Below are 22,185 nucleotides of genomic sequence, written 5' to 3'. Positions count from 1 at the left end.
GAATATAAAGAATCTTAAAGATGAAAATATTTGAGAACTGCTCATCTACAAACTTGAAAATCATGTTATGAACTATAATATTAACATAAACACAATCATATTATTTGAAGTGCTTCTACTACTCTGGTAACTAGAGTCTAAAAGAAAAAAAATAGTAAGTAGTGACAGAAATGATACCCTTCAATTTTTGTTATTTGCCGTCAGTGTTTAACAAAACTGAAGAATGGTCAACAGCAGCTGAAGAAAATGCACTGCCTTCAACAAGCTATGTATGTTAAAGATCATTTATAAGTTTTATTTTTCCAATAACTTGAACTCAAGAGTCAATAAATGACAATTTGAGAATACTGAGATTTTTAAAGATAGTCTTATCAGGTAATATTTCAGTAAAAAAACCAATAGGTTGTAATGATCTCCAACTGAACAGAAGCAAAAAGAAAATATAAAATAATGACAGATGGAGTAAAAGGAAGATTGTGGATATTCAAGGTCACATTCTGTTTTTTCAAACTTTTGAAGAGAATCTAGTTTCCATTTCACCTTTCTCTAGAAACTTTCTTTCTTTCTTTTTTTTTAAAAGATTTTATTTATTTTATTTGTTAGAGAGAGAGAGCGTGAGCAAAGGTAGACAGAGTGGTAGGCAGAGGCAGAGGGAGAAGCAGGCTCCCCGCCGAGCAAGGAGCCCGATGTGGGACTCGATTCCAGGACGCTGGGATCATGACCTGAGCCGAAGGCAGCCACTTAACCAACTGAGCCACCCAGGCGTCCCCTCTAGAAACTTTCAAAATGCTTTTTATTTCAGAACAAACACAAAACCTTTAGCTATTTTAGAAACTAAGCAGGCATTATCAAATAGTGGTTGAAAGTACAGAATCTGGAACTGACCAACAAATGTCCAATTCCCTACTTTCTTGAGTAAATTACCCAATTTCTTTGAACCCAGTGATTTTTCTTGTTCAGTCACAAACCATGAGGTTACTGAGAGAAGTACACATATGATACAATCAGCACAGTGTTCTGACACAGAGTAAGTACTTAAGGGTCAGCATTATGATTATTATGATTACATCTTACTTTTAGCTCTTTCTCCAGTCTATCTACTTCAGCTCCTAAAGTATCAATAATGTTTTCTCCATGTTTAAGCATAAAGGTCTCTAGTTCTTCAGGAGTTTTCACTTCTTGAATTTCCTATAAAGAAAACAACAGGAAAACAAAATAACTTTTTAAAAAATCGTATTAGTATACCGATGAGTTCTTTAAAAAATTGTAACAAACACCATTAAATTTAGCAAAAAACTTTCACGCTGAAGGTGATGAACCACCTAGTTCCAAAAAAATTTAATTCATCAAAAAATTAAGTATAATACTTCACAAAGATAACATTACAAAATTAGTGGGAAAAGAACAGACTATTCTTCAATAAACAGTGCAAGGGCAATTCTTTTTCTATAGGAAAAAAAGATTAAACCTCTACCTCAGATCATTAAACAAAAAAATAATTCTAAGCAAATTCGAAAACTAAGGGCAGAAAACAAACCACAAAACATTTAGAAGAAAAAAGAATATTTTTATGATATTGGAATAAGGAAGTATTTCTCAAGCAAGATAATTAAAAGCCTAAAGAAAAAGATTATAAATTTAAAAAACACACTAAACCTTCTGTCCAATAACAAAGTGAAATGGTTAATCACACAGTAAAAGTTATTTGCATTTCACGGGTCGCCTAGGTGGCTCAGTGGGTTAAAGCCTCTGCCTTCGGCTCAGGTCATGATCTTAGGGTCCTGGGATCCAGCCCCCCATTGGGCTTTCTGGTCAGCAGGGAGCCTGCTTCCTCCTCTCTCTCTGCCTGCCTCTCTGCCTACTTGTGATCTCTCTGTCAAATAAATAAATACAATCTTTAAAAAACAAAAAAAGATATTTGCATTTCACAGTGAGGAAGGATCAGTGTGCAGCATATTAAAAATAAAATGTTTATTAATTTGTCAGAATAAGAAATTAACTAAAAAACCAAGCAGTATAGGACAATCCCAATGGTCAATAAATTAAAAGTTTACTAACCTCACTGTTATACTGGGGCGTGGGAGGGACAGAAATTAGAATTACATATAAATCACCAGTTCATATCTATCATAATGACAAAAATTTAAAACTGTCAATATAACTAGCATCTAGTAAGAATGTGAAACAATAGAAACTTTGTACTGATGGTGGAAATTAAATTGACACAATTTTGGAGCATAATCTGCCATCTAGGGAAGATGAAAGTAAGTTTGTTTTGTTTGTTTTTAAGTAAGCACACCCAGCACGGAGCCCAACATGAGATGAAGACCCGAGCCAAAATCAAGAGCTGACATTTAACCAACTGAGCTGCCCAGATGCGCCAAGTCTAGCCCAACCATTTTAAATCTAGCTGTACAGTACCCTAAAGGAATTCTTACACGTCTGAACAAGAAAACATAAGAGAATGCCATTGTGGAATAAGTATGCATCAAATGGAGACTGGATAATAAATTGCACTATATTCCACAGAATATTATATAGCAATTAAAATAAATGACTAGATGTGTGTGTGTTGTGTTGTGTGTATACATATATAATAATATGTAGGAATTTCAAAACCATGCTGAGTTATGTTTTCTTTTTTTTTTAAGATTTAGTTATTTGACACAGAGAGATACAATGAGCGAGGGAACACAAGAGGGGGGAGTGGAAGGGAGAAGGAGGCTTCCTGACCAGCAGGGAGCCAGACGCAGGGCTCGATCCCAGGACGCTGGGGATCATGACCTGAGCCAAAGGCAGAGGCTTAAAGACTGAGCCATCCAGGCACCCCTCAAAACCATGCTGTTAAACAAACTATAGAGGAAATCAGATGGTATGATACCATTTATATCAATTTGAAATATTCAAAATGTTACTATATACTTATAGTGCTAAGAAAATCTGTTGAAAAGTATAAAAACTGAATGGAAATAACTACTAAATTCAAGACAATTTTTAGTTCTAGGATGGAGGAAGAAGAATAGATCTAGAAGGAGGAAAACAAGGTCTTCACCTGTTTTGTAACAATTCATTTCTTTTTTGAAGATCCTAAGCAAATACAGTAGAATAAAATGTTGAGATTTGATAAAGGCAAGTAGTAATATATAGTGAACTTTGCACTGTTCATTATATATCCTCTCAATTCTCTTTTAAATTTAATTCTATATGTAAAAGCATGGGTTGTAGAATCACAGAGCTCTACATTCACATCGACTCCATATTATGGCTCTGCAATTTTAGACAAGTACTTATCCTTGTGTCTTAATTTGACTACATATAAAATGAGTATTATTTCTTTACCTCACAGATTTGTTGAGAGTATACTAGAGAACACATATTAAAACGCCTAGCCCATGACAAGCACTTGAATGTACTTTGCTCCGCTGCTTTCTCCTCACCCACTCTAGAACAAATAAAACGGCTGTCGATTTTGGAACCCTAAGAAGTTGAAAGCGGAAGTAACTTTAAGACCTGTAAAAGTTTTATTTTATTTACTTAAAAAGTAATTTTTCTAACCTTGACAAGAAAACAATAAATACATAACTTACCTGTAGCATTTGTCAAAATCTTGTTTTTCCAAATACGATCTTGTAACAACTCGTCCATCAAAATCTACTTCTGCCTTAAATCTTACTTTCCCTAATCACAGATCTGTGGCTTTAACGTCATGAATTGCCCTGCAATGAATAACAATGCATACAAATTTATATATGTACACATAACATTTTAATGGCACAAGTACAGAATTCTTATTTTTTCCATCAGTGATAAAAATGGACCAAGATGGCTTTCAGAATATTCACCATTAAGTGCCATCTATAAATTCCCAAACGTCCAGTTAGCTATTTTTGTGTAATGCATACAAAGACACAAACTTAAAAAATATTATTCTATGGCCTGTATTTACATGAATTACATAGTTTGTGGATTAAAAAAATAAACTCTAAATTGCTTTTCTACAATGTTGTAATTTTGTCTCATAATTCCTTTTCTCTTTTTTTTTTTTTTTAAAGATTTTTATTTATTTGACAGATCACAAGTAGGCAGAGAGGCAGGCAGAGAGAGAGGAGGAGGAGGCAGGCTCCCTGCTGAGCAGAGAGCCCGATTCATAATTCCTTTTCTTAAAAGCTTCTTTAGAAGTCTTCATACAATAGTGAAGTACTCTATTAGAATGAGGTTAGTAATGACTACCTAATGGATCTGATATGGGAATAATGAGCCAACACATACACACAATGTTAATATGGTAGCAACTACATGGCAGGCATTTAATGAATGGAATTCAGGGAAGTAGATAAATTTACCTTACAGATTATAAAACAGTCCTAGAGGGGCCTAAGTGACTTGCCTAAGGTAATTTAGCTAGTTAACAGCAGAGGCAGGACTCACCTCCAGATCTTCAGACACCCAAACCCGGTGCTCCATTACACTACTATGCCTCCCAGAAATGTTCTAGTGTTTTAACTACTTTTCATCCTTTTTGGCCCTAGCTCTCACTAATGAATCTTCCTTAGAAAACTGCTGAGAAATTCTTTTCTTTCTATGATAACCACTGTTAACATCTTTTCTTTATGGGATATATAAAATAACAAAACACTCTGAATCCCGGGGATATAGAAAGCTATAGGAAAACGTGCCTAAATGAGACTCCAAATACTCAAAAAACATTTGACCCTAATTTCTGAGTGATCCTGAGCAAATCAGTAAATAGTGAGTCTAAAATTCTTTAGACAGAAATAAAAAAGCATATTTATCAATGATTAAAGTACGAATGATTTAATACTTATAAAGTTATATATAACCAATGAATCAAAACTTGTCCAGATAGGCAAGAAGCTATATAATTTTTTTCATTTTTAAAAGCATATCTACCTCAATCCTAACAAAATATTACAAATTTCATTATTTGACTAATACAGTGTAAAATAATGCTCAAAGGGAATTCATAACTGTAAAAGCCTTTATGTTTTTTATGATTTTATTTATTATTTGACAGAGAGAGAGATCACAAGTAGGCAGAGAGGCAGGCAGAGAGAGAGGAGGAAGCAGGCTCCCTGCTGAGCAGAGAGCCCGATGCGGGGCTCGATCCCAGGACCCTGAGACCATGACCTGAGCTGAAGGCAGAAGCTTACCCCACTGAACCACCCAGGTACCCCTAAAAGCCTATATTTAAAAGATAGATATCAAATGACAAACTTAAAACTATCATCTTAAGAAACTGGAAAACAAAGCAAACAAAACTAAAGCAAGCAGAAGAAAGGAAATAATGTAGATTAGAGCAGAAATTCATGAAATGGAGAAAACAACAGAAAATAAAATTAAAAGCTGGTTCTCTGGAAAGGTCAACAAAACTGACAAGCCTTTAGCTAGACTGGCCAAGAAAAAAAGGAAGACCCAAATTACTATTAGAATCAAAAATGAAAGAGAAGGGGCGCCTGGGTGGCTCAGTGGGTTAAGCCTCTGCCTTCGGCTCAGGTTATGATCTTGGGGACCTGAGATCGAGCCCCGTGTTGGGCTCTCTGCTCAGTGGGGAGCCTGCTTCCCCCTTCTCTCTCTGCCTGCCTCTCTGCCTACTTGTGATCTCTGTCAAATAAATAAATAAAATCTTTAAAATAAAAAAAAATGAAAGAGGAGACATTACTACCAACCCTAAGAAATAAAACGCTTACAAAGGAAAATTATGAATGGTTGTATGCCAAAAATTAGATAATTAAGAACTCATGCACAAATTCCTAGAAAGACAATAACTACTGAAACTGACTTGAGAAAAAAACAGACAATCTGATCGGACCTGTAACAAGTAAACAGGTAGAATAAGTAATCAAAAAACTACCCACATAGAAGAGCCCATGCCCAGATGGTATCACTGGTGATTAGTACCAAACTTTAAAAGAAGAAATAATACCAACTCTGCATAAACTTTTCTAAAAAAAAATATTAGAGGAGAGAACACTTCCCAACTCATTCTCTAGGGGCGCCTGGGTGGCTCAGTGGGTTAAAGCCTCTAACTTCAGCTCAGGTCATGATCCCAGGGTCCTGGGATTGAGCCCCACATGGGGCTCTCTGCTTAGTGGGGAACCTGCTTCCTCCTCTCTCTCTCTCTCTCTGCCTGCCTCTCTGCCTACTTGTGATCTGTCTGTCAAATAAATAAATAAAATCTTAAAACAAACAAACAAACAAACAAAAAACCAACTCATTCTCTAATGTATTACCTTGATACCAAAATCAAAGATGTTATAAGGAAAAGGATATTAACATGGATTAATCAAGTACTAAGCCTAATACTAATTCTAAGAATACTCAACTTCTAGTCTAATCTAGCAAGGTAACTACTTTTCCAGATTAAAAATATAGGGCTTAGAATATAAATCTAATATTATTTTACTCATTTGTTTTACTGATTTGGATATACAGGTCATTCTTCAAAGATTTAGAGATTCTGGTTGTAAGGGGTGCTTGGGTGGCTCAAGTCGTTAGGTGTTCAAGTCATGATCTCATGGTTGTGGGATCAAGCCCCGTGTCTGGGCTCTATGCTCAGAAGGGAGTCTGCTTGAGATTCTTTCCTTCTGCCCCTCCCCAATTTGTGTTTTCTCTCTCTCAGATAAACAATCTTAAAAAAAAAAATCTGGTTATAACACAGAAGAAAAATACATTCTTTTAAAGTTTAACACATATGTAGCTAGTAGAAAATTGGGATTTTAAAGGTTTATTCCCTCCATGTCACTCTGAAACTTGAATTTCCTATAAAGTACTAATTAGAACTCTGATTCTGATTATCTCCTAAGTCTTCAGTTCTTCATTTTTTTTTTTTTTTAACCCCCAACGTGGGGCTGGAACCTACGACTCTGAGATCGAGAGCTGCATGCTCTACTGACTAAGCCAGCCAGATGTTCCTTCAGTTCTTCATTTTTACATCATTTAAAAGATAAAGATTGTAAGGAAAAACCTGTAAAATGAGCTAAAACAAAACGTCTATTTTCAAAAGGAGTATAACTTATATTCATTTGGTAATCACCTCCTCGTTGAATAAAAATCTTCTTAAATTTAAGATAGCAATTTGTAATTATAATACAAATACGAGGCAAGAGTAAATACAAAGGCTCCACATCAGTGGAGACATTAAGGAGACAATCGCTTGCAAACTTCTGTTCCCACTACATCATCTAACTGTTCCTTATTTTAAAAGTTAAAGATATACAGGGGCGCCTGGGTGGCTCAGTGGGTTAAGCCGCTGCCTTCGGCTCAGGTCATGATCCCAGGTCCTGGGTTCAAGCTCCACATCGGGCTTTCTGCTCAGCAGGGAGCCTGCTTCCTCCTCTCTCTCTGCCTGCCTCTCTGCCTACTTGTGATTTCTGTCAAATAAATAAATAAAATCTTTTAATAAAAAAAAAAAAAGTTAAAGATATACAGAATTTAAAAGAAACAGGGAGTTTCCTAAATGTTTTCACTTATTTTCTTTTAAGGTTACAAGTCTGAAAAGTCATAGATTACAAAGTTTTATCTAAAAGTTAGGGAGACACAAACTCTTCCGGAAGTATTTAAAAACCAAGCATTTCTATTTCTTAGTATGTTTTGGAAACCTTAGCAGCATCACTGGAATAAGCTGACCTTACTGATGGGTCGTTCTCCAGGAGTTCAGTAAGCCGTTGTACTTGTTCTGGCTGGATGGATCGCCCTAAGAGAGCTTCCGTGTTGGTGTAGATCAGGAATGCTGAGACCATGCCTAATAACGTGCCCACACCCAAAGAACCTAGGCTGTCATACAGAGGATTACCTAAATAAAGCATAGGAGAAGTCAGTAAATTCACATTTTCTATTGTTTCAATCAGCTTTAGTCAGTAAAGAACCAGAATTAGTAAAACAAAGGACCTAAGATACATTCCTAATTCCTTTAATGACTTTCTCCTAATAAGTTTACTATACTACAAAATGGGGATGTTACAAATACGCTTCATAATACACAGGAGTATTATGTGGTTTAATTATTCAAGATCTAATTCTTGCATATGGTCATTACATGAGTGAGGCTTCAGAGCATTTTAGAGACATCATATACATACTACTAATATAACAAAATCCATTTCTTTTTAATGTATCAGTAGCACTTTTCCTGTCCCACGCTGACAACACTGTGAGATCAACAGCTGAAAAAAATGACCACTTTTTGTCTCTTATTCTTCTCAAGAGTCTGTGAGAGAATGAAGCCATACAAAAAATGATCTGGATCTCTCTTTTCATTTATCCAAGGATGATACATAGCTAGTAGCATTCCAGATGCAAAGGGGAGAAGTTAATTCATCACATGCTACAGGTAACAGAGCAGTGGTTCTCAAAGTACAGCTCTTTACCAGCAGCTGCAGCAGTGTCGCTTGAGAACTTGCTAAAAATGAAGTTCTTAGGCCCCACCTAAGACTTTCTGAATCAGAAAGTCCAGAGTTGGGACCAACATTCTTTGTCTTCCCAAGCCCTCCAGGTGATTCTAAACTTTGCCTTACGTTGTTAGGTCTTAATTCTCTCCCAGAACCAATGAGAAGAGTTGATTTATTATCTATGAATGTGCGGGTTAGTATTTACAAAACAGACATCCATAAATATATTTTAAATTTTTATAATAAACTTTAGATACAAGGCTTTTATAATTAAGTCTTTTTAATCCCAAAGAAATATCAGTACTAAATTTAACTCTTTTTTTTTACTTTTGTCTTTGTTCAGCCTCTTTATTCTAATTTGTTTTTTTTTCCTCCCATTCCTTTGTCTGCCTTTTAATTTTTTTTATTTTTTTATTTTTTATAAAGATATATTTTTATCCCCAGGGGTACAGGTCTGTGAATCGCCAGGTTTACACACTTCACAGCACTCACCATAGCACATACCCTCCCCAATGTCCATAACCCCACCCCTCTCTCCCAACCCTAAATTTAACTCTCTTAATGCCTGATAAAACATACATTTTACTAAAAAAAGAAATCAATTTACATACTAGTTTTACTAACACTTAGTCAGAATATAACACTGAAAAAGTAAAATGACTAATCTGTGCTAAGGTATTAAAAATGATCCATTTGACTAGAGGGTATTATGCTGAGCAAAATAAGTCAATCAGAGAAAGACAATTATCATATGATCTCTCAGATATGAGGAATATGAGAGGCAACATTGGGGGTTTGGCGGGTAGGGAGGGAAAAAAGGAAACAAGATGGGATCTGGAGGGAGACAAACCATAAGAGACTCTTAATCTCACCAAACAAACTGAGGGTTGCCGAAGGGAGGAAGGGAGGGAGAGAGTGGTTGGGTGATGGACATTGGGGAGGGTATGTGCTATGGTGAGTGCTGTGAAGTGTGTAAACCTGGCGATTCACAGATCTGCACTCCTGGGGCTAATAATAGATTATATGTTAATAAAAAATAAAAAATTTTTTAAAAAAGAAAAAAAATGATCCATTTGTAAAATATAATCCACTAGGAGGCTTGTAATTACAGAGTTCAAAATCAAATACTATTCTTTAAAAATCCAAATTTCCCTAATTATTATTTAAAAATATACATGTATAAATAATCCTACAGAAAACAGAAATATTAGTTGGAAAATATTTATTTCTTGGCATGTTATTTAATTTAAATGAATTTAACAATGAATTAAAACAATGTAAAACTCTCAAAACAAAAAATTATGTAAGTTTGATTTGACTACTTTTATTATTATCCAAAGGAAAATAATCTATTAATAGATGACTTATTCATCAAGTGACACTTTCCTTAAGCCTAAAATTTTGCTAGGTGATAATCTGTCTAAGAAATGTCTAAAATGGTAAGGTCAACCAGAAAAACACTCAGAACTTTTAGAAATATTCTGGATCACAGTGAATATCAGAGAACGCTGGTTTAGTCTTGAGATGTACATTCAAAATGAATAAGACTCATTCATATTTCAGATATTTTAAGAAACACGCAGAACTGTGGAAGCTCATCACCTACAATTACTTCAAATGTGCAAAGACAAACGGATAAGCATGGAAGAAGCTCCATTCCAAGAGAGTTCCATCCTCAGAAATGGAATCTTTTCATACCACATGGTTCTTTTGTTTTAGAAAATAAAAATGATTTCTCTGTCTTCTCACTGGCCTGTACTGAACTGTTCTGCAAATTAACTAGCTACCAAAATGAGGATAAAATCAACTAGAGTCCAGGAAAGAGGAAAACGACAGCAGTTATTATTGGCACTAACAGTGGAAGACAAGTGAAGAAGAGCTACAATATATATTTATTTACAATTTTAGGGTTTATTAATGTTCTCTCCCATATATTAATAAACCTTCAAGGTCACTAGGCCAAATATTATCAATACTTATTAGGCTCAGAGTAGCTGCATAATTTATTAAGGCAAAGATTTAGCACATTAGAGAAATGCTCTAACAACAGCCTTCTTTATTTCAAACTAAGAACATTTCTGAGAGAGAAATCTGAAGACTTTTATCGTCTTATCTGTCTTACACAAATAGAGGGTCAGTGTGGAATTAGCATTTAACAATCTGTTGGCTTAAAATTATTCAACAATATAAAAGAAAATACACACATATTAGAGAATTATTTAAGTAGTACAAATAAATCACCTGTAACTTAAGAAATATTTACCTGTTATAGAAGTAAGGCCCATACACGTAGCTGCTATGGTCACTCCCAAGACCGCTGCAGTATCCTCCAGTAATATAACATTTGTACTAGGATCACGACTTTCCATTACTTAATCATTGGGGTAGAGACAAGAAAAGAAACTTTCTGAAATCCTAATTTGATCCTATCATGTAACATTTTATTAAGTATCTATCTAAAACTGAGATAAAAATTAAGATTAAAAAATGTATGAGATCCTGATTTCAAAAACCCTGTTCAATGTAAACATAATTTATTGGTTTTAATGTTGACAGTAACTGAAATTTAAAGTCAAATTACTTTCTCTGGTTATAAAAAGATATATAGAAAAACTGCAGTTCACTTCAGTTAAAATCCAAATATAAAGTATTCATGTTCATATCACATTACATTTCTCTTTTTAAAAGAGATGATATATAACGTAAGAGCCACACAGAGAAGACATCAAGATATATTTTGTACACCCCTATAAGGAAAAAGCAATAGTACTGGGCAATTTTAGAAAATAAAGGAGATGAAGTAAGGCACCTGGCTTCTAACATACATACCATATTTATAAAATGACATTCCTTTGGCCCGAGCACTCCTACGAAGTTCATTTACAGCAACAAGAAGTGTTGCTGAAAGAAAAGCATTCATATCAGCAAGAAAAAAAACTGCATGCCTCCAAATTATAAAGACAGCATCTCAAAATAAACAGGTACAACACTTTTAACACCAGGGTTGTCAATAAAAGTTCTATATTAACTAGTCACTATCGAGACTCCAATTATCGTCAAAACAAAAGGAATCCCGTATTTCTAAACCATAATAATTTAAATGTCATTACCACCACCTTAATGACCTTAATTTATTGGACAGCACTAGTTGGCAGGCACCACACTAAACACACTTTTGATCCTTCCGACCTTTTGAGACAGTGGTGTTATCACCATTTTGCAGACTGTCAAAAATTAAGGGAACACAGCATTGGGAATGACAACATATGGGAAGTAAGCACACTATGAATACAGCAATGAATCAGGCAGTTTCCTATATGATGTAGTACTTCTCTGTCATAAAACTTGCTACAGCTGAAACCTGCAGAAACCTGGAAATATTTTATTGCAAAGAGTCAGCTTCCCATGATTAACACTACTAAAACCTTCTCAAGGTTTTTTTAAAAAATTTTATTTATTTATTTGTGAGAGAGTGAGAGTGAGCGAGAAAGAGAAATAGAATACAAGCCAGGGGACAGGCAGAGGGAGAGAGAGAAGCAGACTTCCCACGGAGCCAGGAGCCCAATGCAGGACTCAATCCCAGGACCCCGAGATCATGACCTGAGCTGGAAGCAACTGCTTAACTGACTGAGCCACCCAGGTGCCCCATTAAAACATGATTTTTAAAAATTCAATATATAGGTATGTTTTTAGGCTCCGTTCCAAATGTTCTGAGGGTTATGATTAAGATACTCAAGAGGAAAATAACAGCTTTTCCCTTCCCCACATCCATTAGAGGAATAACATAGTACATTATACAAAGAACTTACTTCCTCGAAGTAGATTCCTACTTCCATAGTTTTTCTTTAATCAGTGGAATTTAGCAATTTATAAAAATGGACTGCTGAATATATATTACTAAATTAAGAATAAAGAGATACTGTAACAGTACATACCTCCTTCAGATGCTAATGATCCCGCTAAAATACAATACGCCTAGAAAGTAAGTATTAAAATAAGGTGTAAGTTAATATTTCATTAGAGAATCATAATGATTCATGCATAAAGTTTATAATGTTTAAAATGCAACATAAATTTAAATCCTAGCCAGATAAAAATCGTGATGGGAGACAGCTCAAATGAAGGCAAGGAAATAGATGGCATATCTTCATAAAAGGAAAAAAATAAAAGTTAAAAATCTGATGGTCATCTCATTTTTTTAAGGCTTAAAAGAGTAATCTGTCCACTCTACAGAATGTTATACCATGACCTAAGTTAAATTCATAACATAAGAGATGGAAAAATTCATATAAAAATTTTTCTGAAGTTCAAAATGAACACAAACATTTGAAATCTGAGGTATGGATACCAGGATATAGTAAGATCCATCCCCACAAACCATAAGAGACCCTTAATCTCAGGAAACAAACTGAGGGTTGCTGGGGGAATAGGGGAGGAGGGATAGGGTGGCTGGGTTATGGACATCGGAGAGGGTATGTGCTATGGGGAGTGCTGTGAAATGTGTAAGGCTGATGATTCATAAACCTGTACCCCTGAAGCAAATAATACATTATATGTTAATAAAATATAAATAAATAAATCATCCTTTCCTCTCTGAAACTCAAAAAGAAAGATCCATACCCATAACTATGTAACTTCTGTTCTGGATTTTGTCTGGATGCCCAGTACCAATCCAGATTCAAAAAGATAAGCAGTTATAAATAGTGATCAATTTGGGATTACATCATCTTCCTCGCAGTAACAGGACACACTTGAATTAAATAAAGATTTGCAAAAAAACTTTAAACCAAGAGACAACCTAGCAACTTGAATTTTTTAAAGTTTCAATGAAATTCAAACGAAACATATGTAGAATTTTCAGCATTATCTTTTTGGAACCCTGGGTTTCCCTGAAATAGAAGTTTGGAAAATTCTGAGCCTCATCTAATACTCTTATAATTCTGTTAAGGAAACTGAGATGTCCTAGGGCTATGTGATTTGCTTGAGTACATAGAAATGATACCAGGGTAAGAACTAGAATATGGGTTTTCCAGTCTCAATTCTAGGCTATCTCTACTGAATGTTACTGCTAACCTACAATATAATTTGAACTGCTTAACTGCCCAATAATTTTTTTTAATCCTTCTATCTCCTTCCTGAAAGGATTTAAGACACACTTATCACCCAATAAAGGGAAACAGCATATCCCAGCAAAAGATTCCAATACCTAATAAACATAAACTGATCTATGGTACATTGCTTTTATTATTAACTAAAAGCCATAGTCTTATGTAACCTCATTTAGCTGCAAAAAGACAGAAAAGCCTCTAGGAGCTTTTTTTTCCTTAGTAGGCTCCACACCTACCATGGAGCCCAGCACGAAGCTTGAACTCAGGACCCTGAGATCAAGACCTGAGCTGAGATCAAGAGTCAGATGCTTATGTGGCTGAGCTACCCAGGCACCCTGAGCTTCTAGTAGGTTTAAAACTTACATGCAATTGAAAATTTAACTAATTTTCATTAACCACTTAGTCTCTGTGAAGTAATACAGATGAATACTATTAGATGAGGTATCTATAAAGCGGCTGAACATTTTCAGAATGGAGGAAAAGATGTTCAATGAGATTCATTCCAATTGAGAACAAATGAGGGTGTAAGTACTCCCACATTCCAAAATGAGGTGCTACACCATCTCTTCAGGCTTTGTGTAGAGAATGCCCAGCCTGGTTTTACAACTCCTAGCTCCATACCACTAACCCATGAGGAAGAGCTAAGGTCAAGGCTAAAAGTGAAGAATTCTTTGAAGAAAGCTATTAAGCCATTAAGATTGTTCAGAAAGCTGGATGTGTGTCCCCAGTGTTTAGAAGAGAATATAGTGAACTATGCCTAATGCACATATAAAAATAAATTTATTGGCAAGTCTACTGATACAGATTGTGTCAACAGAGTAGATGATTACATCTGGAAAAAAAAAAAAAAAAGCACTCTCACTGAGAGGGTAATAAAGATGTCTGTTTTACCACACAGAGCCCAAGGAGAACTCTGAGTAATTAGAGTCTCTTGAAAGGAGATCAACTGCCCAAAGAGCCTTCTGGAAAATGCAAGGCAACCTCAGCAGAAAGAGTCTGGAACTACATCCTAAGATGCAGAAGCTAAGAGGGGGTGTCACATGACCAATCTGTGCTTGTCAAAGGAACTAGAGTCAGAATGGCCACGCAGGGTAATCTCCAAGAAGTTTCCATGAGAGAAAAAGGCAGCTCTAAGCATCCACAAAGGCCAGAGGAAACCAATGCAAAATGATGCTGATGCCGGTAAAGTAGTACTTTTCTGTCTTCTGTCCCTACCTTTGATGCTGCCAGAGGCAAGCTAAGGAGTAAGAGAGAAGGGCAGAAGCCCTAGCTAGGGAAATCTAGGTGACCATGCTCCCATCCTCCCATTCCCCCAGTACAAGCTTCCTACCTACGTAAGTGGAAAAAACATCTTCAAATACAACAATTCCAACTTAAGACTATCTTGTGGCACTGGATGTTTTAAATCCTGACAGATTATTCTTGGGACTAAAAATGAACAGAGATCTTCTCGTTCTTCAATATAACTTAAGAAATTAATGGAACTGCCCAAGATTTTAGCCAGGAGTCAGTACTTAATGATTGTACATAAAGAGTTACTCTTTTTTTTTTTTTAAGATTTTATTTTTACATAATCTCTATACCCAACGTGGAGCTTGAACCCACAACCCTGAGATCAACAGTCGCACACTCCACCAACTAAGCCAGCCAAGTGCCCCTGTACCTATAGAGATACTCTTGTTCAACATCATTGAACCGTATGAATTTAGAGGTCATGTGTACTCATGTTCTAAAAAACACAACTACAGACACATAACCATTACAGTAAAAAAGGCATATGTTAGTCCCTTTCTTTAACATCAATATGACAAAGGCATTCTCCCATACTCATATTACTTGAAAACTGAGGGGGAAAAAAGATTACCCATAGAAGGGATTCCATTGGTTGAGGATTAAGCAATCCCATGATTCCGTGGTACCAAGATAATCCTGCACCCATCATGAAAATACCAACACCACTAATTAGTGAAGCAATATAGCGCATATTTGAAAATCCATACCTGAAAAATAGAAAAAAATTGTACACTTTACAAGAAATACAAATCATTTTACAATATATGTTGAATAAGTCAATGAAAAAGAAAATCAAAAATTTCTTATAAAGATGTTTATGGTTTTATATTAAAATAAGTGTATCAGTTATATTATTTAATATTAATTAATCAAAATTTATTTTGAATCTATTAAATTATTATTAAATTATTTTAATATTATATATTATATATTATTATAATATTAAATTATTTATTAAATTATTATTTATTAATTTATTATTAAAGAAATTAAATTTATTTTGAATTTATTAAAATTAATTAATCAAAGTATCAAAGTTAAAATGTAAATTCAATCAGAAAATAACATATAAAGGCAAAAATCCTGCAAGATCTTTGAAAATATAGAAAAACAGAGTGAATATAACTGAATTCAGGTATTTGTTAATCCTTTTTCCATATAGTATGTATTGATTAAATACAGTCAATTTACTATTATGTACAAATACTGATAAAATTAATCTTTTTAAAAATGCATTTAGGTGTTTAATGGAGAGGATGACATTTAAATTACCCTGTAATACAGTTTCTTTTTTTTTTTTTAAAGATTTTTTTTTATTTATTTATTTGACAGAGAGAGATCACAAGTAGACAGAGAGGCAAGCAGAGAGAGAGAGGGAAGCAGGCTTCTTGCTGAGCAGAGAGCCCGATGCGGGACTCGATCCCAGGACCCTGAGATCATGACCTGAGCCGAAGGCAGCGGCTTAACCCACTGAGCCACCCAGGCGCCCCTGTAATACAGTTTCTAACTGAACATTTGGTCTTCTTGCCTATAATTCGATGTTGGATACCTGGGGCTGGTTCTGAATAGTTTAGCACACTATTAACTTCTAACTATTATTATTAGGACTATGAGCTTCAGTTTTCTGGGTGTTTTTATGGCAAGTTTTTTTTTTTTTTTAAGTCTCATTTATTTTTTAAGAATCTTTGGTCAATATGTGTATTATCTTCTATTATTGTATGTATCAATAAAATACTGAGTTTTAAGAAGCTCAAAAACATGACATACTTTATGAGGAAAGCAGTCACTCATTAATAAAAATATTTCCTGGGAAATTTACTCCCAAAGCCAAACTCTATGGCACCCTTCTGGCAGATGCAAATTTAAACAACAGGTCTTAATTAAAACTGCTTTTTAAAATTATTTTTGCAAATATGTAGTAATCTTGCCACAGGGAATTCTCAGTTTATAGATGTGAAAATGTTCTACTGCTTGATTTAGAAAAACTTACTTTCTCTAAATGTTCCCCCAAAGTAATATAGGATATATATATTTATATTTATTTCAGTTAAAGTAAATTAAGATCTAAATTAAGTCCTATTACTTTCCTTCTCTATGTTTTCAAAAAATTGTAGGTTCTTACTGAAAATTTTAACTATGTAGATCTTCATCATCCCATATTAGTCATCAGCCACATAATGCTATTTAAATTTAAGTTAAACAATAAAAATTGAAATGTAGTTCTTTACACTAGCCACATTTCAAATGCTCAACAGCCACATGTAGCTACTGACTATCATACTGGAGAGATATAAAATACTTCTATCACTATAGAAAATTCTATTGAGCAGCACTAAGTAGATTGTTGAAAATACCTTAAAAAGAAATCTTCACAACCTAAAACTATAAAATTTTATCCTGTTTTTAAAATTTTGGTGTATAAAACTAATCAGAAAAAAATTCTTTTCTTGACACAGTAAAATACTATAATGATGTTAATTAGTAGATAAGAAAACTAGTTCTCTATAACTACTTACTAAGATATTAAAAATACACTACTGTTTATAAAAAAACATAGTGTCTTGAGATGCCTGGGTGGCTCAGTTGGTTAAGCGTCTGCCTTTGGCTCAGGTCATGACCCCAGAATGTGGGATGGAGTCCCACATTGGGCTCCTTGCTCAGCAGGGAGCCTGCTTCTCCCTCTGCCTCCTCCGCCTGCAGCTCTCCGTGCTTCTGCTCTGACAAATAAATAAATTCTTTAAAAAAAAAAAAAGTAGTGTCTTGCTTTTGAGTAAAAAATGGCATTTAAGGGCGCCGGGGTGGCTCAGTGGGTTAAAGCCTCTGCCTTTGGGTCAGGTCATAATCCCAGGGTCCGGGGATCGAGCCCCACATCAGGCTCTCTGCTCTGTGGAGAGCCTGCTTCCTCCTCTCTCTCTCTGCCTGCCTCTCTGCCTGCTTGTAATCTCTGTCTGTCAAATAAATAAAATCTTTAAAAAAAACAACAATAAAAAAGGCATTTATATAAAGCACAGAGGTAGACTCCTTTACAGAAATAAAAGTACATTATTTTGACCTAAGGTGGATCAAATTTTATTACTGAAACTTGTTAAATAAATGATACATGAGGAATTCTAAAAGTATTATGGGAGCACCTGGGTGGGTCAGTCATTAGGCATCTGCCCTTGGCTCAGGTCATGATCCAGGGTCCTGGGACAGAACCCCGAATCAGGCTCCCTGCTTAGCGAGAAGTCTGCTTCTCCCTCTCCCACTCCCCCTGCTTGTCTTTCCTCTCTTGCTGTATCTCTGTCAAATAACTAAATAAAATCTTAAAAAAAAAAAAAAGGATTAGGGGTTATGTTAGTAAAAAAAAATATATATATATATATATATCTATAGATATATATATATATATCTCAAATAACTGATGTGACTCAATATAAAAGAATACTCATGTTACAAATAAACAATTTTGAAATGTTAGCAGAATACTAAGTCCCAACAGAATTAAAATACATTAAACATGGATTTCATAAAAGTTTTCACTAAAATTTTATTTTTATTTTTTTAAAGATTTTATTTATTTGACAGACAGCACAAGTAGGCAGAGCAGTAGGCAGAGGGAGAGGGAGAAGCAGGCTCTCCACTGAGCAGCGTGCCCAATGTGGGATTTGATCCCAGGACCCTGGGATCATAACCTGAGCTGAAGGCAGCCGCTTAACAGACTGAGCAACCCAGGCATTTGGTTACCACTAAAATTTTAGATTCAGTGCCTCTTAGTCTAAATGTAGAATAAAACTCTAAGATCAAAATATGTGCTTTGCTATTAATTATCAAATATGAAGAGGACAAGATCTCTATGTTGTTACAAAGCAAAAATATAATTTAAAAACAAATTTCAAATTATATCTTGAGTTTGACACTGTGGTTGAATCCTGTATCTTAGATACTACAGTGAAAGAAATGACCAAATCCTTAACACAAAAATGCAGATATATAAACTGCAGGAGACTTCTAAAATTCAACTGCTTGTATTTCAATGACTTGCTGCCAAAAATAAAATAAAATAAAGGCAATGTCCTTACGGATGAGTAGGATCTGGTGTTTGAACAGACTTACTGATGCCCACTGCTAGCAAACCCTATGGAGAAGAAGAAAGGGTAAATAATTAGCAAGATGGAGAGTATAGTAGAACCAATCTGGAGTGTGCAATCTGACAATGGCAAAGAACTAATTCATATGCACTTACACAACAAACAGCCCAGCAATCCCAGTTTTAGTCTTTACCTTGGAGAAATAAAGATTATCCCTGAGGGGTTCAAAACACCATTGCTTATAAAGAAGAAAAATGTGAAAGCAAACCTAAAAATCCATCAATAAGGAATGGCAAAATAAATTATGGTGTTGCCAAACCACAGTTACTTCTCCACCAGTTTAAAAGAATGGAGTGGAGACACAGCTTTCTGTACTGACCTGGTAAAAGCTCCTACACATACCATTAAAGTGGAAGAAAAAAAAAAATCAAGTTTAGGAACAGTGTTTAAAGTACAAAAAAACTTACGTCGTTTTTGTAGACAACATATAATGTAAGGCACAGGAAAAGTTCTAAAAGAATACACATTCAACTGTTTATACCTCTGAGGAGAGAAGCAGGATTAGGATAGTAGGTGATAGCTGGTATTTTTATAGGAAAAATAACATATTGCTAAACAAACAAAAGATGGTAAAAATTTTAAATACCATACATTGTATACAGATACACACATTTCTACTAAAACTTCAAAGCCATACATAGGAAGTACATATATCAATATATACAGAGCAGTGATTATTGGGGCATAGAAAGAGGGAATAAAGATGTAGGGTTAATTACAACTAAGATTTTCTTTAAAAAAAAAAAAACAACAACAAAGTAAATATGGCAAAAATACCATGTCTTTAATCCTAGTTACCACCTCTCTCTCCTTCCTTCCATCCTCCCTGAACTTGATCTTTTCTTCCTTTCTCTCTTTATTTGGTTTTTCAATTGCATCTTTTGTTAAAAAAGAGTTATCCACTGGAAACTCCTGATATTAGTATGCTTGTTCCTAGTAAGTCCTTTCTATTCTTTTTTTTTTTTTTTAAGATTTTTATTTATTTATTTGACAGAAAGATATCACAAGTAGGCGGAGAGGCAGGCAGAGAGAGGAAGGGAAGCAGGCTTCCCGCTGAGCAGACAGCCAGATGCGGGCCTGGATCCCAGGACCCTGCGACCATGACCTAGGCGGAAGGCAGAGGCTTAAACCCACTGAGCCACCCAGGCGCCCACTCCTTTCTATTCTAATTTGATGTGAATTTAGATAAAAAGATTATCTTATTAGAATTATTTATTTAAAACAGAAGGCCTCTGAGTGAATATCCTACATGATATTATTTGCCTCATCTGGGGCCTTTCCATTTTGTCAGCACGGTATCAAATAATCAGACAGGTAAAGCTTCAAGATAAGGTTTCATAGATGAGGTTTCCCTGTAGGTTACAAAAAACTTGATAGAGAGACACCTGGGTGGCTCAGTCCTTAAGCGTCTGCCCTTCGACTCAGGTCATGATCCCAGGGTCCTGGGACCGAGCCCCACATCGGGCTCCCTGCTCTGCAGGAAGCCTGCTTTCCCTCTCCCACTCCCCCTGCTTGTGTTCCTGCTCTCATGATCTGTCAAATAAATAAAAATCTTGGGAAAAACAAAGAAACAAACACCTTAACAGAAACATTCTCTCTAGTAAAAATACACAGAGATTACACCACCTTGAAATGGCTAAAACAAATACATGACTGTACTTTTAAGTTTTGTTATCGGAAATCCTACCCTAAATACACAGAGCATTACAAGTTTTTTTCTACTGGATTCCAAAGAAAAAGAGGGTTAAAACTACCTAGAAGATGATGGCTTTTCAGTGAATCAAACCAAGAAATGAGAGCAAATTAACACAGAATTCTTTTAAACTTGTAAATTAAATTGAAATATTCATTAATTCACACTGTATATATATATATGCATGTGTTTATAATGCTTACAAAATAGCCAATGGGTATTCATTATTTCTAAAGTCCTTAATATTCAGGTTGGCCATGCAATGAAGTGTAGGATAACAAGTTTTTCACAAACTGAAATGTGGACCAAACTTGTTAGTTTTTCCTATAAAAATAAGATGTCACAGAACATCCCTAATCCTGTCCGTCTCACTCCCCACAGGGGTAGGAGTAGCATGAGATAGATTTCAGACCTTTTTCTGCACAATTACAATGTGTGTGTGTATACATAAATAAATATACACACTAATATATAGAGAGAGATATATACATATCAGTTATGTAAATATAACCTACATCTGTTTGGTTTGCAACATAATGAATATTAATATCTACTGGCTAAGAAGCATTATAAATGCTTCCCCCTCCATGATTATCCTTCCCTTTTTTGATTTTTCCTTAAGTATCATACTATCATGCAACTGCTTAAATGTTACCTTGCACTATCTTTCTAGTTGTTTTGACCTCCTTACAGAAGACAAAGTCTAATTTCTCTAAATACTACATTATAAACTCAGGTGTTCAATAAGTTCATATCAATTAATATTAGTGATGTACTATATATTATTTAGCAATAAAGTTTTAAAAAATGAGCCGCCACAGAAGTTGCCAACCTAGGTATCACTAGAGACATAGGTCTAAATCTAAAACTTGAGGTCGTTTAGTCTCTCAGAGGTAAAGAAAAAAAAAACCACTATAGTTATAAAAATATTCAAACAAATTAGTTTTTTAGTAACTGAAAGTTTGTACCTTTTGACCACCTTCACCCATCTCACCCACCCCTACTTACCCCGTCTCTGGCAACCACCAACCTGTTTTCTGTAAGTTGGGGGTATTTTTATTTTATTCCACATATAAATGAAATCATTCAGTATCTATCTCTGACTTTATTTCACTTAGCATAATGCCCTCACAGTCCATCCATGGCAGGATTTCCTTTTTTTTTTTCTTATGGTTGAATAATATCAGTGCGTGTGTGTGTACACATATATACATTTTTTTAATCCATTCATCTATCAAAATCGACATTTAGGTTGTTTCCAAGTCTTGGCTGTTGTAAATAATGCTGCATTGAGCATGAGGGTGCAGATATCTTTTCATAGTGTTTTGTTTCCTTTTAGATAAGAATTCCAGAAGTGGAACTGCTGGATCATTTGGTAGTTCAGTATTTTTTTTTTATGAACCTCCATACTATTTTTCATAGCATCTGTACCAATTTACATTCCCATCAACAGCACACAAGGGCTTCCTTCTCTCTACATGCTTGCCAACCCTTGTTATTTCTTATCTTTTTGATAAGTCCTTCTAACTGGTGTGAGGTGATAGCTCATTGTG

At 35.0% G+C, this 22,185-nt stretch overlaps 1 protein-coding gene across 1 annotated transcript in view; it reads right to left on the bottom strand.

Moving 5' to 3' along the window:
* The window catches only part of SLC30A9 (solute carrier family 30 member 9), an 85,942-nt gene that overhangs the window by 10,385 nt on the left and 53,372 nt on the right, over window positions 1-22,185 (bottom strand). Inside the window, exons 10-17 of the mRNA XM_047719189.1 lie at window positions 18,871-18,926; window positions 15,381-15,516; window positions 12,344-12,383; window positions 11,238-11,309; window positions 10,672-10,779; window positions 7,648-7,813; window positions 3,588-3,716; window positions 1,075-1,188 (exon numbers count right to left, since the gene is read on the bottom strand). Of these exons, the coding sequence (XP_047575145.1) occupies window positions 3,683-3,716; window positions 7,648-7,813; window positions 10,672-10,779; window positions 11,238-11,309; window positions 12,344-12,383; window positions 15,381-15,516; window positions 18,871-18,926 (612 nt within the window). The 3' untranslated portion in view covers window positions 1,075-1,188; window positions 3,588-3,682. The remainder of the gene's footprint in view (window positions 1-1,074; window positions 1,189-3,587; window positions 3,717-7,647; window positions 7,814-10,671; window positions 10,780-11,237; window positions 11,310-12,343; window positions 12,384-15,380; window positions 15,517-18,870; window positions 18,927-22,185) is intronic.

Source organism: Lutra lutra, chromosome 2 (assembly GCF_902655055.1).
Source record: "Lutra lutra chromosome 2, mLutLut1.2, whole genome shotgun sequence".
NCBI classification, from domain to species: Eukaryota; Metazoa; Chordata; class Mammalia; order Carnivora; family Mustelidae; genus Lutra; species Lutra lutra.
Note: the sequence above shows the minus strand (reverse complement) of the source record. Positions and strands in the feature narration are given on the sequence as shown.